Source organism: Acomys minous (genome assembly GCF_964271855.1).
Source record: "Acomys minous genome assembly, chromosome: 3".
NCBI lineage: Eukaryota > Metazoa > Chordata > Mammalia > Rodentia > Muridae > Acomys > Acomys minous.
The window spans coordinates 55,117,948-55,135,131 of record NC_140485.1 but is presented as its reverse complement, the minus strand read 5'-3'; the positions used below and the strand labels follow the sequence as shown (position 1 = coordinate 55,135,131).

Genomic DNA, 17,184 nt, shown 5'->3' with positions numbered 1-17,184 from the left:
TTTAACCCTCCCTTTCCATGGGAAGGTTTAGAACAGTGAATGTTTTCTTTTTAAGGCGACAGCCCTGGTAAGCTAGTCACCTCAGCTAGCCTTTCCTGGGTGACAGTGTTCCTTTGAAAGTGAGCTACTTGCTCTGGGGGCACATGGCCATGTTTTCAAATCATGATCCTGGGACATAGAAACCCTGAACGAGCTGGTCGTGGGGGCACACGCCTTTAATCCCAGCACTCGGGAGGCAGAGGCAGGCGGATCGCTGTGAGTTCGAGGCCAGCTTGGTCTACGAGTCCAGGACAGCCAAGGCTACACAGAGAGACCCTATCTCAAAAAAAAAAAAAAAAAAAAAAAGAAAGAAAGAAAGAAAGAAAAGAAAACTCCTGAACCAATCAAATTCTTCTCCTAGAGACTTGGACACAGACCAGTATCTGATCTCTGGGGCTGAGGAGGGCCTCTGCCCATGTCCCACCTGTACTTGTGCCGGTCACACAAGTTTTCCAGGCACTGGTAGAACAGTGAAGACTCAACTCCATCCAGCATGCCACCATCGCCTAGGGCAGGTCGCTGGCAGTGCTGCCCACTGGATGACGTCGGCACAATCACTGTGTTCGGGCTCTTCCCTGACAGCAAGTCCTGATAGATGGCAGCCACACTCTCCAGAAATTCTGAAACCATAGCAATAGGAAGGGGCAGTTTAAGCAAGGGGGGGTGGTGTCACAGTTTTTCAGCATGTCCTCCCTTCTCTGATAGCTCAGTCTGTCCAGCCTCAGTGCAGATGCCAAAACACCTGGAGTGAGTGCTGCCCTTCGGAGACATGACACTCCCATGTGCTTTACCTGGGACAGTTCCTAGGCTAGATGAGGCCCCTACCCTTTTTGTATCATTTACCCAATGATAAGTTTGCCATGTAATTATTTGTTTATCTGTCTCCTTGCTGGACTGTAAGATCTTGAGCAATGCCAGGGGTCATGCCCAGATGACATCTCATGTCCCAGTGCCTAATACTGTATTGGTACATGTACATAATAAATGCTGTATTTTTAAAAAAGTGAACACATGTACATTGTCACTGGTTAGTCCTCTGCTTCATGAATGTGTATTGGAGGCTACACAAAGTATCTTTGTTACTGCCCAGACTGGGCCTCTTAGTGTACTCAATATACCTTGAAAGAAAGAAACAATAAACACCACTGGGGAGGAGAGGACCCTACAAACCGATAATTCAGTATTCATTTGAAGTTGTTTTCCAAGCTTTATACTTTGTAGTCACACCATTGTTAGTAAACAATGACTTATGGCCTTCCCCCTCTGTGTGTGTGTGTGTGTGTGTGTGTGCTGACTGACTGGAAGCAGTGTGTTATCTTCAGTAGGCTGAGGAAATAGGCATGGCAGTGTGAATTTTGTGACCAACACTGCAAATCGGACATGTTGTTAGTGGGCCGTGAAGAAGCAGACCCCTAAAGGACGCAGGGATGGGAGCGTGGGTGCCGAGCATACACATGGAGAAGACAGCGGTGGGCAATGGAGACACGGTCTCCGACAGAAGCCACATGGGGCCTCAAACATCCTCACCTGAATAGTAAAACTGGATCTGGAAGGCGAAAAGGAAGTCTGAAAAAGACATCAAGCAGTCCATGGCATCATCCATGAGCACAATCCTGAGGGAGAGAGGGAGAGGCTGTGAGGGACAGAGACTGTGCTACACACGTGTGCCTCAGGGGAGAGACGGCCAAGCTAACAGAGACAAAGACTATGCACAAGTTGTTTCTAGGTCCCTAGTCTTCCTTGGGGCTGCAGCAAATGGCGGGGGTCAGGCGGGGGGGGGGGTGTGTGTGTCCCCAAAGCAGGCCCCTCCTACAGTCCCCTCCTCTCTCCATCAGTTGAACCCTGCCGCTGCGCTGCACTGCAGTCACCGCTCCAAGGACAGGCTCCCAGGTCAGTCTCAGTGGCTCCAGTCAATGGAGCATGGACAGAGTTGGGTGGAGGCGGCAGAGAGAGGGTGCAATTGTAAGGCGGCCAAGATTTCTTTTCATATACTTAAGCAGTAAATCCTTTCATTCTGCAATGAGGACCATTTAGTTCTGAATAAATACTGCTGATCAGAAAAGGCAAAAAGAACAGCCAAGAGGTTTAGAGGGGTCTTGGCAAGTGGTGCTGAGACTTAATAAGCTACCAAATGGCTAGAACAGCAACAGGCACCTCTCCTCGGGACACAGAAGGTAGACTGGCGGCGGCAGTTGGGGTGGGGAGTGGGCCACTGTGCACGTGAGAGGGCCAGAGAACGCACACCAGCTAGTGGTGCTGCAAGGGTCACGGAAAGCACATGCTTCTCTGCTCTCCCCACTGGGCACCCTCAAGGAGAAACCATTTGATTGGTAAATAGATCACACCAAGGCCATGTTCATACTCTGCTCAGCGATGTTGCTGAAGGCGAACAGGAAGAGAAGGAAGTTAGCACTTGCTGGGCTCCAGCCGAATGGCAGGCAGAGTGCCAAACTCCTCTACTGGAGTGGAGCTGGGCCTCCAATCTGTTTCTGACAGGGCCCTTCTGGCTGTACCTTTTTTTTTTTTTCTCCTTCTCTCCTTTTTTTTCTATTTTAAACTGTTTTCTTTTGCTTTGGGATATTTTTCTAAATCTCCACTTCCTTGAGTCAGAGGGCCTCCAAACTGGCAAGTGGATCAGCTTGAGAGTCAGTATTGTTCACTCTAGAGAAGGGACTTTATGAAGAATACCATTGCCTTAGAATTGTGCAAAGCAAGGCTAGGCTTTCTGTCCCAAAGACAGAAAGAGGTAGCTGTAATAACAACAGTACCGACAGGTACCGTTGACTGAGCACCTGGCTCCACAGCGGGTACTGCATCCTTAGCTACCTTTATTAAATTTCACCCATAGCACCCTAGAGCATGGACTGGTTACTTCCTTTTGCACTCGAGGGATTGTAGTTGCACATCCATCCCAAAGCAGTCAGCTTACTAAGAACCTACACAACTTGTGAGGTTGGGTGACTACAAAGGCTGGGCCTTCCCATTAGATCACACTGCTTGTTCTAAAAGAAGAGGTCAAGTGCGTGCCTTATACCCAGCACTGGAGAGGCAGAGGCAGGAAGATAGAGTTCTGAGTGTTCAAAGCCAGTGCCAGCCTGGTGTACATAGAGATTCCCAAGACAACCAAGCTACTTAGACCCTTTCTAAAAATAAACAACAAAAGACAATAGAAACACTAGCATTAGCTTATCTGTTTCTTATTTGTATCTTGATAAGGAAAACTGCCCTCCACAACCAGCTGGAAAAAAATTGAGGTCAAAGAGGGAAATAGTAATGCTGCAAGGGCCACAAGAGGGCGCTCGGTCTCTCTAGCAATAGACTAAATGCAGCTCCATAGTCCAAAGACTACCTTGATTTCTCATATCCTAGGGGGAAAGAGGGAAGGACGGAAGGAGGGAAGGATGGAGAGAGGGAGGGAGGGAGGGAAAGAGGGAGGGAAGGAGACAGAGAGAGAAAGAGAGACAGAGACAGAGAGACAGTCAGAGGCAGAGAGACAGAGCGAGAACTGCATGAGTCCACTTCAGACATCTGGATGGGCAGGGAGCAGAGACAAGGTCTGGGGTTAGTGAAGCTGCACTGCAGAGGGAGAAGGCACTAGGAACACCAGGGAGGAGGGGCCACCTCAGGAGGAGAGAAGGGGGAGCCCTGTCATTGCTGCTCTACTCTGGGGCAGGCCAAGCACCCGAGTGGTCAAAAGCAAATGACCCAGGAGAGCACTGGGCGGAGCCTCACTCTCAGGAGACCCTGGATGACACTGTGAAGCTTTCCAAGACAACAGATGCTTCTATCAGTAACGTGGAACCGAGGACTCACGTTGATTGTTTATTTGTATCTTTATGGATCATTATATATGATGTAATTAATGCCATACATCCAGCCTGGAGAGATGGTTCAGAGGTTAAGAGCACTTCCAAAGGATCTTAGTTCAATTCCCAGCAATCATATGAAGGCTCACAACCATCTATAGTGAGATCTGTTGCCCTCTTCTGGCCTGCCAATGTATATGCAGGCAGAGCACTGTATATATAATAAATAAATAAATCTTTTTTAAAAACCCCATAAAACCAGTCCACTAAATATATATATATATATATATATATATCAGCTTAGTGTGGTAGTGCACTCCTTTAATCCCAGCACTTGGGAGGCAGAGGCAGGCAGATCTCTGAATTCAAGGCCATCCTGGTCTATAGAGCGAGCTACAGGGCAGCCAAAAAAGAAAGAAAAGAAAAAAAAATGCCAGTGTTTCAGTGTATTGAAATCACTCTGCAATCATCACAACTGTGCTTTGTATGTCTCACCCATCAGCATACCCCTAAGCTCCGAGGTGACTCTGCTACCCCCACCAACACACACACACACACCACACACACACCACACACACACACACACACACACACACACCCCAGGCTCCAAGCGGATCCTGCTAGCAGTTCTCTGGAATGTTAGGAAAATGCTCTCCCCCACCCAGACTGGGGCAAACTATACACCTCAGAACTGCCTCCAGCTTTCTGTCAGGGGCTTTTTTTCTTTAAGAGTTCTTTTATTTTTAGTTGTGCGTGTCTGTGTGTAGGTATGTGCATGACAGCACAGGTGCTTGTGCAGGCCGGAGGTGCAGGAGTTGTGGCAGCTGTGAGCCACGGGCCCTGAGAACCAGAGCTGGGTCTTCTAGAACAGCTGAAAACACTCTTAACCCCTGAGCCATCACTCTAGGTAATTAGAGCATTAGCCTCCTTTTGTTGTGTGTAGTTCCAGGTTTTATTTAAGTACAAATAAACTACGCATACAAGCTGTGGTTCACCCCACATGCCCCCTGCTGTGCAGCTAGCTATGGGACTGCGGACATGATGGCCAGACAGACAGTGTTCTTCTCTACTCCAGGCGTTTGCTGCTCTTTCCAGGACGGCTGTGCTGTTCTAAAAGGAAACACCTTGAACAGCCTTAGCATAGCACAATCTGTGGCCCCAAAGCAGTGCTCTCCACTGTCTGGATCAGGACTGTAGCTTGACACTGGTCAGGGGCAAAGTCACTGGGAGTATGAGCGTATCTGCCTGTTGCTTACTAATCAGTGCTGGGAATGAGGATCTGACCCTTGAATCTTTTCTGCAATCTGTTGTCAGTACCTCTGGGAGTCCAAGAATTCTGCTTCAGTCAGCCTACCTGTGATGTGACTGCCTACCTGCCGTGGGGGCGTGGCCCTGCCCAATATATAAAGGACAGGCCTATCTTGCCTTTCCCTCTCTCTCTCTCTCTCACCCCCTTGCCTCCTTTCTCTCTTCCCCTGTTTCTCCCTCCCTCCCTCTCTGGGGTGCCCCTCCTCCTTTTCCTTCTCCCCCATACTCATTTAATAAACCTTATATAATCTTCTCTCATATCTGACATCTGGTACTTTATTCTCTTATTTCTTATCATTAAACATAAAAACACTTGTGCCTGAAACACTTCTTTTTTGTTGTTGTTGTTGTTTTGTTTTGTTTTTTTTTGAGACAGGGTTTCTCTGTGTAGCCTTGGCTGTCCTGGACTCACTTTGTAGACCAGGCTGGCCTTGAACTCACAGTGATCCGCCTGCCTCTGCCTCCCGAGTGCTGGGATTAAAGGTGTGCGCCACCACCGCCCGGCTCTGAAATACTTCTTAATCCTTCTTTTGGACATGAGAGACCTAAGGGGCACCATGGTGTCCAGTAGCAGATGGCTGCTCCCTACATAAGCATGGGCACTGCTAAGGAACAGAGACCAGCCCCTCTTTGAAGCTGGTGCCTCAGTGGGGCAGGGTAGCCTACTGTGCTTGACTTCTGCTCCTGCCCTTTACTTGGCTGAGACTGATACACGGTCTGGGATGCCAGTGAGCATGGAGGAGGCAGACAGGTGTAAGGCCTTCTTTCTGGAGGTTACAGGGTGAGGACGTGAGAGGTTTACTCTGTTGCAAGGAGCTGGGTGCCACAAAGCCGACCTGGCTAGGGCGGTAGTTTGCCTCTTTGCTTCCTCTGGAGGTGTAGAGCAGACTGAAGGGGCAGCAGGGAGGAAGAGAGGCAATGGCTGTGTAAACAGTAGTGGGACTAGCTAGCTGGTCTAAGAGGATGAGGAAAAAGGGCCTGGGAAGGACATCTTTGCCCCTGGGCTGTAACATCTTCCAGATTACACCTTTCTTTCCTGTTTGTCGTTTGACTCTCCGGTCCAGCGTGGCACCTGGCACAGTTCAGGCATGAGCAAGGAGAAAAGGCCGCACTACCCTAGTCTTTGCCCCTGGCCTGGAGAAACCTCCATGCTGGACAGTCCAATTAGGAAGAAGGTCGAGTCTGGAGAGGCAGGTCAGAATGATGGGGAGAGTCCACAAACATGGCAGACAAGTCGCCGCATTTACACCCTGTGGCTTGGTAGAGAAGCTCAGAGGAAGTCAAGGTCAGATCCAATTCTCTGAGGACAGCAAGTGGACCTAGAACTGGGCACTAGGAGACTTTTCCAAGCTGGAACTGTGGCTGCCTTGTGAAGGAGTGAGCAGTTCACGCAGAACCTTGGAAGTTCATATTCCCAGGGGGCTTCCTGAGGCGCTGTCAGAGCCAGCTGCCCAACCATGGGCGGACTCCTGGCTTTTCTTACCAGGACTGCTTCAGGTGGAGGAGAAAGCTGGCTGCTCAGGGGTTGTAGCTGCAGAGGATTATAAAACACTAATGGAAAGGTGCTTTTCCAAGCACCCTGGCCTTTAAAACCACCACATATGGGTGATACTGCATTGGTTGAAGGCACCTGCTACCAGGCCTGAGGACCGAGTCCCAGACGCCCATGCTGGAAGAGGAGAACTGGCCCCGCGCAAGCTGTCCATGGCCTCCACATGGGCACCGTGGCATGCCAGACCACCCCAGGAGGTAAACGCATTTATGTTTTAGTTTAGTTTTAAGTGTGTGTGCGTGTGTGTGCGTGTGTGTGTGTGTGTGTGTGTGTGTGTGTGTGTGTGTGTGTGTGTGTAAGAGAGAGAGACGGGGGGGGGAGGGAGGGAGGGAGGGAGAGAGGAGGTGCCTGTGGAAGTCAGAGGTATTGGGTCCCTTGGAACTACCTGAGCACATGTGGGTTATTTGCTTCTGGATGTGGAGGAACTGAATTTGGGTCCTCTGCAAGAACAATACACGCTTTTAAATGCTGAGCCATCTCTCTAGTCCTTTAATTTTAAAAATAGAAAATACCTTTTCTATTTTTAAAATTAAGGGGTGGAAACATAGCTCAGTGGTGAAGAGCCCTTGTTGCTCTCGCAGAGGGCCCGGGTTTAGTTCTCAGCACCCGTAGCCAACTGTGACTCCAGTTCCAGGGAATCCAATACCCTCTCCTGACCTCCAATGCCAGCCACCAAGTATGCATGTGGCACACATAGGTACATGTAGGCAAGACGCTTATACACCTAAAGTACAACAAATAAAATGAACACAACTAAGTGAAAAGCAAAGCCTACTCTAGATAGCCAAGTACAGCGGCTTGTGTCTGTAATCCTAACACTCTGCAGGATGAGGAAACAGGATCATTAGTTCAAGGCCAGCCTGGTCTACATAATGAGACAATCTCAAACAAACAAACAAACAAACATAAAAATGAAACCAAGGCAAAACAAAACAGACACAAACACCACATGTAGTATTGCCCACCTCCAGACAAATGCTGTGACCCATGAAAGTTCTGGGCATCTGTATCTTGCTTTGAACCCCAGAAGAACTGGGAAAAGGCAGGCAGGGAGCTTTGCCTCCCCTTTGTCTTCTAGGACAAGGATGACCTGAGGCTGCACATCCTTAGCTAGCTCCTTCATCTTAAACCCAGAGGCTTCCAGCGCCTTCCTTGAGACAAGGCCATCCACATGTGCTGTTTGCAGTGGACGGCAGTTGGCTCAGCACCCTTCCTGCCAGCGGTTCTTTTGCTAACGTGCCAGCTGCTCTGACACCTGGAGGAGCCTGGCCACCCTGGCTTTGAAGTGGAGCCAGCAAGGAACTGCTGCCAACAAGAGCCTGTACAAATCTATTGGATCATGGCGGGATCCTTGCAGGCAATGGCTCTGGGCTAGCGAGAAGGCCTCTGGGGAGAAATACAGGCACTCTGGCTCAGGCTGGCTCTGAGCAGAACCATGTGGAGGGCGGAGTCCAGGGCCGGCAGCTGGAATTGAGAACATGGGAGTTGGCAGGGTCCGAGCTAGGCCCAGGGGGTTAGCTGCTCTCTTCCTTGCTGACTTCCAACAGCTGGGACGAGCTGGCTGGCTGGGAGGTAAGTGGGTGCCAAGGAAGCAAAGCTTTCCAGTGCAAACTCACCGAAGCATCAACCTCCTCTGCACCCCCTGGCCTAGTGGCATGAACCCTTTTTCCTGAGATTCTGGGTTTGATGGCTCTGGGATCAAGTCTCAGTCTCCTACAGCTGGCTTCAATTCTACCTGTGTCTCAGTTTCTTCATATACAAAGAAGGGATGGTTATGGTTCCTATAGCAAAGGACACCGAGAAATGCAATAGGAGGCTGTACTTTGCCCCGGGTCTCACAGGCGCCCATGAGTAGGGTGAGGTGCTAGCAACATAAGGAGTCTCTCTGTGTTAAGGTGCTAGAAGAGCCTAAAATAGCAAATGAAAGTGGCTCAGTGGAAGTAAATGCCTCCAGCTCACAAGCCAGGCAGAGACTGCCAGCCGGAAGCTGGCTATTTAGTTTCTAGCCCACTTTTGGGGGAGCCAGCTCTTAGTCAGGGCCCAAAAGAAGAGCTGCTTTACATGACTGAATTTCTCTGGAGAGGTCATATGACTAATGTCCTTCACTGGGACAGCTGAAGCATGTCCCCAAGTTGGTTTGTGCTAACAGTGTACCCCAGCAGGCTGTTTCAATGTGGAGGCTGTGAGAGCAGGACAGCAATAAAGCCATGTGGGGGCCCAAGGCCAGGGAGCATGCGGCTGGGCAGGTTCCTGGGTCTCTCTCCTCTGGCCTGGGTAGGACATGTGTCACCCCAGTCCAGGTCCTCAAAGGGCATAGGACATGTGGGATAAAGGGCATAGGACATGTGGGATACAGTGTTTTCTACATGACAACCTCACGTTCAGGGCACCCCAAATCCCATCTACCTTGTAAGGACTGACAAGATTGATCCAGAACAATATTAATAACAACAGCATGCTTAGTATCCATTTTCACATCTTTTTGATTAAAGTTATATTTACTTATTTGTGTTTATGGATGCAGGCAGCTCACACCAGTCATGGGTTTTACATGGATTATCCCATTAAAGCCTTAAAACAACTCTATTAGTTAACATTATTTCTGTTTTATCAATAGAAAAATTGACACTTAGAAAAGTTAGGGGCTAGAGAGATGGCTCAGAGGTTAAGAGCACTGTTTGCTCTTCCAGAGGTCCTGAGTTCAATTCCCAGCAACCACATGGTGGTTCACAACCATCTACAATGTGATCTGATGCCCTCTTCTTGCCTGCAGATGTACACACAGGCAGAGCACTGTATAATAAATAAATAAATAAATCTTAAAAAAAAAAAAAAAGAAAGAAAAGTTATATAATTGTTTTTTGAGACAAGGTCTCACTATGTAGCTCAGGCTGGCCTGGAACTCACTATATAGCCTGGGGTGGCCTTGAACTCATAGTAAATCTCTTTCCTCCAGAGATTATTGGGATTCTAGGCACGAACCACCATCTCTGGCAAAGCTAAATATCTCAAATGAGAGCATACAGGCTTGTTGGTGAAGGACCTGGCATGTGAATCCAGGGCTGTGTGACTCCAGCACCTGCCCTTCCCCATCAGGCTATCCTGTGACTTTGGGACACAGAGGCCAGCTGAAAAGTGACTTTCCTGAACAGAAGTGACTGTGTGTAAAACTGGGCTTTCTGTAGGCTAGCTGCATTATTCCTAACACAATGATGACGAGAGTATGTTTCCTACTCTGGGCAGATCCCTGACTAGAGATGTGGTCTTAGGTGAGGGAGACATTAAACAGTATTTCAGATGACAACAGAGAAGGGAATGTAAGCAATTTAATCCACCCTAGGGTAAAATGCCCGAGGGAGCCTGTGGGTAACACTTTAACCGGGCTTCGCCAGTGTGCTTCCCAGGCCATCCACACCATCGGGGACATTTTCAGAAATATGAATCTTTGGATCTTTACCCTAGAACTCTTGAACTCTGGGGTGAGGCTGCTGCCTGGGGTTTAAGAGGCCCCTCAAGGGTGATCCTCACGCTAGCCCAGGGGGACACAGCTTTCCATCTACCCTTGGGTTGGAGCTTCCAAATCTTGTGTTGCTTCAAACGGCTTAGAGGCGTCAGTCCCCTTGGTTCAGCTGGGAGGACAGAGCCAGAAGTTAGCCACAGGTCGCCTTATCTTGATGTTTTGTTAGGCATCATCTTCTCAGTGTTGTGAAGGGAAAAGATGCCAGAAAGCACTTTCATTTGTTCTCAAATAAAAACCCGTCTTCATTATTGTTGTTGTTGTTGTTGTTGTTGTTATTATTATTATTATTATTATTATTATTATTATTATTATTATTATTATTATTCCTGCATGTGTGTTTGGGCACATTGCCTATAAAGGCCAGGATAGTTCATCAGATCCGGAGTGGAATTACAGGTGGTTGTGAGTCTTCATATAGGTGCTGGGAAGGGAATCTAGATCCTCTGAAAGAGAAGCCACTGCTTTTAACTGCTGAACTGCCTCTTCAGGCTTAAAAAAAAATAATCTGGTAGTAATAATAATACCAACATTGCCAGGCAGTAGTGGTGCACGCCTTTAACCCCAGCACTTGGAGGTAGAAGCAGGTGGACCAGGGGCCAGCCTGGTCTACAAAGTGAGTTCAGGACAGCCAGGGCTATACAGAGAAACCCTGTCTTGAAAAAATAAAAAACCCAAACAGAAACCAAACCAACCAAACAAACAAAAATCATCATAATAGTAATTTATTTATTTATTTTGATATTTTGAGACAGGGTTTCTCTGTTTAGCCTTGGCTGTTCTGGACTCTGCTTTGTAGACCAGGCTGGCCTTGAACTCACAGTGATCCTCCTGCTTCTGCCTCCCAAGTGCTGAGATTAAAGGCGTGCAACACCATGCCCGGCAAACAGTAAATTATTTATTTACTTGTTTATACAAATTCTTTTTTGTTTTTGTTTTTGTTTTTGTTTTTGAGACAGAGTTTCTCTGTTTAGCCTTTGCTGTCGTACACACTCTTATTTCATTTTAATTTTGGTTTGTTGTTTGAGATAAGGTGTCATTTATCCCAGGCTGGCTTTGAACTTTGACCCTCTTGCCTTGCCTCCTGAGCACTAGAGGATAAAAATACACCATTGTATTTGACTTAATTATTAATTATTATTGTGATTTTTTTTTTTTGGTTTTTTTCACGACAAGGTTTCTCTGTGTATCCTTGGCTGTCCTAGACTCCCTTTTTGTAGACCAGGCTGGGCTCTAACTCACAGCGATCTGCCTGCCTCTGCCTCCCGAGTGCTGGGATTAAAGGCGTGCGCCACACGCCCAGCTGTGATTTTTTTTTGAGACAGGGTTTTTCTATGTAGCCCTGGCTTTCCTGGAACTCACTCTGTAGACCAGGTTGGCCTTAAAGTCAGAACTCTTGCCTGCCTCTGTCTCCCAAGTGCTGGACTTCAATTATTATTTATTCAGTTTGTTAAACAAGTCACATATTTGTCACTGAAATCTCACAGAAAGTCTAAGGTTGTTGTTGTTATTATTATTATTATTATTATTAACATTTTGCAAAACTGGAAAGAGGAATCAGCGAAGTTAGGAGATATCCATCCGTTAATGGGCTCTGGTGGGCCTGCTGTATATTCACCTTTTTCTTCTTAGGTTTATTTGTTATTTGTAGTTGTGTGTGTGTCCCAGGGAGGCCATAAGAGGGAGTTAGAGTCCTCTGCAGTTAGAGTTAGAGTTGCTGACACTTTTGAGAGCCACGCCACAGTGCTGCACGCCTGACGTGGGTTCTCTGCAAGAGCAGTAAGCACTCCTAAGCACTGAGCTGTCCCTCCAGCTCCCAAATCCACCTCTTCCTGACACCTGTGCTCCTGTAGGTCAATCTTAATGCTGCTCTTTTGACCTGTATTGCAAGTTTACTCTGTGCAGGGCATTATTTTAAACACATTACAGACAATTATTATTGCCACCTTTCAAATAAAGACAGTGAGCCCAGAGAAACAGCTTTCTTAAGAGCACAAGCCAGTAAACCAGAAGCCTGCTTCCAATCACACGCTCTTGTCGTGCAGGGCTGGGGACTGAACAGGGCCCCACACATGCTAGGCAAGTGCTCTGTACACCCAAGCCCCAAGTGCATGTTCCTGGCCATCAGGAAAGCTTCCTAGCTCAGAGGATGATGAGCTGGAGATGGTCTGGTGATTATTTAGTGATAAAAGGGTCTAACTTTTTCATTCCTGAAAGAATAATGATGTGTGTGTGTGTGTGTGTGTCTTCCTGGTTTGCCCTTTCAGTCTATTAGCTCCTTCCTGTGTCTCCCGCTCACACCTGCTGCCCCATGGCCTGGCTAGAATGTTTATAGCCCTTAAGGCAGCCACTTGTGGAGATGCTATGTCATGCACAGCCTCTGGTTTACAGCTGCCCCGTGGATTACATTCTTTCCCCTGTGCATCATCACAGCCTGGAGCCTCCTGCAGCCTGTCCCCAGACCTCAGGGCCCCGAATAAGTAAGCAGGCTGTGGATGGGTGAGTGCAATTCCTCTTCTCAAAAGAAATCAGCCTTACAGGCTTAACCACCCATATCTGTAACTCTGGGCAGATGCCTGAGCCGGTGTAGGGGAGGCTGGCCTTCAGGCTTTCAGGACAAAGTGAGAAGAGCTGAGTGGTCCTGAGGCATTTTCTGGGTAGTTGCAGTTTTCCAGAAGACACAGCAGCTGGAGTGGAGTGGGGAGTGAATGGCACTGAGGACTGAGGTTGACAGAGAAGTCTGACGCTCACATCTGCGGAGGACACGCACTTCCGCTGACTGAACTCATCTCTAGTTTGCAGCCCCTCTCCTGTGGACTTCCCGGGGCTCTCTTGTTTTTGTACTTGGGTGCTCATAATTCCCTGTGGTTATTGGTCTGGCTGGTTATGGCGTGCTCTTCCTCATAATGAGAGGCTGAGTTTCTGTTAAGCAGCACGTAAGCCTCTTGCCACAGAGGACTAGCACTTTAGGAGCCTCTTTGTATTGATAATCGTGCCTACTATCTATTCGCGCCATGACATGAAGAACTTTGCATTTTACCAATACGTGACAGGTAGAGGCTGGAGATAAATGTACGGCCATCTTGGGCTACGCAGAGAGCTCCAGGCTAGTTTGGGCTGCCTGGTACCCTATGTCAACAAATAAAGATTTGTTTTTGTTTTCAAACTTCTATTTATTTAAAAAATATTAGATTTATTATTAGTGTACGTGAGTATTTTGCTTGCATGTGTATCTGAGCACCACATGCATGCCCGGTGCCTGTGGAGGTCAGAAGAGGACAAAGAATCCTCTGAAACTGGAGTAGTAGACAGTTGTGAGCTGTCACGTGGGTGCTGGGAAAATGAACCAAGTCCTCTGTAAGAACAGCAAGTGTAGGCCGGGCGTGGTGGCGCATGCCCACTGTGAGTTCAAGGCCAGCCTGGACTAAAAAGTGAGTCCAGGACAGCCATGACTACAGAGAAACGCTGTCTCCAAAAACAAAAACAAAAACAGCTGGGCGGTGGCAGCGCACACTTTTAATCCCAGCACTTGGGAGGCTGAGGCTATCTTGTATTTATGTACATTGCTGTTTTGCAAGCATGTATGTCTGTGTGAGGGTGTTGGATCCCCTGGAACTGGAATTACAGATGTGTAATTACAGATGTGTAATTACACTTACAGATGTGGATGCTGGGATGCTGGGAATTGAACCCAGGTCCTCTGGAAGAGCAGCCAGTGCTCTTAACCTCTGATCCATCTCTCCAGCCTCTTTCTTTCTTTCTTTCTTTTCTTTTCTTAGATGTATGTATGTATGTATGTATGTATGTATGTATGTATTATGTATACAGTATTCTGCCTGCATGTATACCTGCAGGCCAGAAGTGGGCATCACATCTCACTATAACTGGTTATAAGCCAACATGTGGTTGCTGGGAATTGAACTAACGACCCTTGGAAGGAGAGCCAGTGCTCTTAACCTCTGAGCCATCTCTCCAGCCCTTGAATTCTTTCTTAAAATGAGTCAACCCCAAAGGGAAACTAGCACGAAATTCTGCCATTAACTCCACTGGCTTCTTTTAAATTAAAGAGATAATCTCCTGTGATCCTCACCATCATCAGAACTTTCCTCCTCCTCCTCTTCCTTCTTTTGCCCTTTCACCTAAGAAAAGGATTCCAGCCAGGCCTGGCAGTGTACGCCTGTAATCTCAGAACTGAAGTATCCTCTAAGGCAGGAGGATACATACAAAGAGACTATCTCAAAAAACACAAAGCCAAACCAAAGCAAAAATCCAACCTCCCTTTGGACTGCAGATTAATGAAAACAATAAGACCTGCATTAGAGCTTTTACTAGTTAGTGGTCACTGGAAAAGATGAGTGCCCAGGAAACACTAAGGGGCGAGGAAGCTACAAAACTTTCTGTAAACTTTGCACCTTATCAGCAAACTTAGTTCATCAGCCTGAAATACAAAATGTCCTGCCCTAGAAGAGGCTGATGTCTGCAGCTAGGACCCTGACTGTCCCATCTTCCCGGTCTCTGGAGAGAACGGACTGGGGCCTTTTGGGAGGTGCACTGGACCGTTGGTTTAAGAAGCAGAGCCTCCAGGCGGAGCTGGTGCCACACCCAGAGGAGGCCAGTGAGGAGGCTGTATGCGAAGTCTCTTGACTGTAGCCAGCTGGGCCACTGTGCCTCCGCTGCTTCCAAGTCACCAGTCAATTTGCACAACCCAGTTATCCTCTTAGCACTCCAATCCTTTGCAATAAGGCAGGGGCACGGGGGCCGGCGGAGGGGGGGGGTTAAGTACCAAAAGGAATCTTTTCATGAGGACTCACAGAACTGACGTAAGTACATGGAGGTGGAATATGAAGATAAATGGTTTCAACGGGACTGATTTTGGAAACTGGGAGCTCTTCAGAAAATAAGATCTTTTGTTCTGCTTGAACACGCAACCCGACCTCAGATTTGTGTTAAATGATTAAAAGTTAACTTAGGTATAGTTCAACTACTTCATCTGGCTAAAAAAAAAAAATGTGAGTGATGGTAAAAACCAAACACAGGACCTAGCGGCTCCCAACACCCAAAGCCGCAGTTCTGGCTAACCTCGGAAGCTGTCTGTTAGCACACACAGGACTATCTGCTCTTCCCTCAGCTGGGCCTTTAGCCCTTTCCAGTCCCTGCCCTCAGCCTCCTTGATTATAAATTACTGCCCACTCTTGTCCTCTTTTTCAGAATATCCTCCTGAGTGTGTGTGTGTGTGAACACATTTGAGCGGCGCTGTGCCTTTATTTCACTACACTCAGACCCCAAGACTCCTTGTGAAAACCACAAAGGATCATTTAGTTCCCCTTAGGAAACAGAGAGTGTTTTAAACACACACACACACACACACACACACACACACACACACACATCTGGGGGGAATCCAGATATATGTGAGAAAAGACTTCTCTCCTGAAGGCCAGTTTCGCTCCTAATGCCCTTTCTGAGATAAGATGTTCTGGTTTCTTCTAGAAGCTCTAGCCCCCAGAGTACAGATGGGTTGAAGACCCGGACTTGGGCCGTACATACCTGGCTGCTTTCTGAGTGAGCTCCAGCGGGAAATCTGGGCACAGTAACTGCAGCAGACAGTGGTACTCCCTCATGGTCAGCAGGTCTGCAGGGAAAGGAGCGTGTTAGGACTGCAGTTCAGGTCAGTGCCTGCCTTGTGGTCATTTCATGGCTTTAGGCTGCCCCTGCAGTGTGAAGGCAAGTCAGTGTGAAGGGGTGAGGTTTTCTTTTCTTTCTTTTTTTCTTTGTTTTGACACAAGGTCTCACTATGTAGCCCGGGCTGGTCTGGAACTATGTAGATGAAGCTGGCCTCAAACTCACATAGATAACCTTGTCTTTGCCTGAATGTTGGGATGAAAGGCATGTGCTACAGCTGACCCAAGAGGTGAAATTTTGTTTTTGTTTTTGTTTTCTCGAGACGGGATTTCTCTGTGTGTGTAGCCTTGGCTGTCCTGGACTCACTCTGTAGACCAGGCTGGCCTCGAACTCAGTGATCCATCTCCCTCTGCCTCCTAAGTGCTGGGATTAAAGGTGTGCGCCACCATGCCCAGCTTTTTTTTTTTTAAGATTTATTTATTTATTATGTACACAGTGCTCTGTTTCTATGTATACCTGAATGCCAGAAGAAGGCATCAAATCACATTATAGATGGTTGTGAGCTACCATGTGATTACTGGGAATTGAACTCAGGACCTCTGGAAGAGCAGGTGGCGCTCTCAAGCACTGAGCCATCTCTCCAGCCCCCCTTTTTTGTGCTTTTTTGAGACAGGGTTTCTCTGTGTAGCCTTGGATGTCTTGAACTTGCTTTGTAGACCAGGCTGGCCTCAAACTCACAGAGTTCCGACTGCCTGTGCCTCTCTGAGTGCTGGGATTAAAGGAGTGCACCACCATGTCTGATCTCAAGAGGTAGAATTTTAAGACTGGTATCTCTACCAAGCCACCTCTGGGTGAGGTGCCAGTTACAGCATTTTGATTAAAGGGGCTTCATTGGTTTGAGAACTAGCTGAAGAGAGGACACAAGAAAAGCAACTTCATCAGCCTTCTTACCCTGGATTTCCCTGACTCCAAAAATGTGGGTGGAGAAGTCTTGCCAAAGCTGGCTGAGTCTGCTGGAAGTCTCTGGCAATATTTCCCACTGCATACCCCTAAACCATGTACAGGATATCAACGGGCAGCAAAGCAAGCATGCTGCATGCTTGGGGGAGAGGCGCACACAGCACAGAGACCCACCAGGAACGCAGCAGGCTGACTTCTTTGGGATGCCTGCACACAAATCTGGTCATCCTACTATTAGAGGAAGCCAAGACGAAGGTCCAAGACACACAGTTGTGGCAAACAAATAATTCCCGATTATAGAAGCAATGCTGTGGGAGAAAGGAGCCAGGAGTTTTGTGGTCCAGATTCGCCAAAGAGGCAAATCTCAGAGAGGTTTACAG

General features: G+C 47.8%; 1 protein-coding gene across 2 annotated transcripts in view; it reads right to left on the bottom strand.

Moving 5' to 3' along the window:
• CSTPP1 (centriolar satellite-associated tubulin polyglutamylase complex regulator 1) overlaps window positions 1-17,184 on the bottom strand; it is a 160,090-nt gene that overhangs the window by 5,933 nt on the left and 136,973 nt on the right. For both annotated transcript variants that reach the window (XM_084776716.1, XM_084776715.1), the window contains exons 4-6: window positions 15,770-15,854; window positions 1,567-1,652; window positions 464-659 (exon numbers count right to left, since the gene is read on the bottom strand). In XM_084776716.1, coding sequence (XP_084632842.1) covers window positions 464-659; window positions 1,567-1,652; window positions 15,770-15,854 — 367 coding nt within the window. The remainder of the gene's footprint in view (window positions 1-463; window positions 660-1,566; window positions 1,653-15,769; window positions 15,855-17,184) is intronic.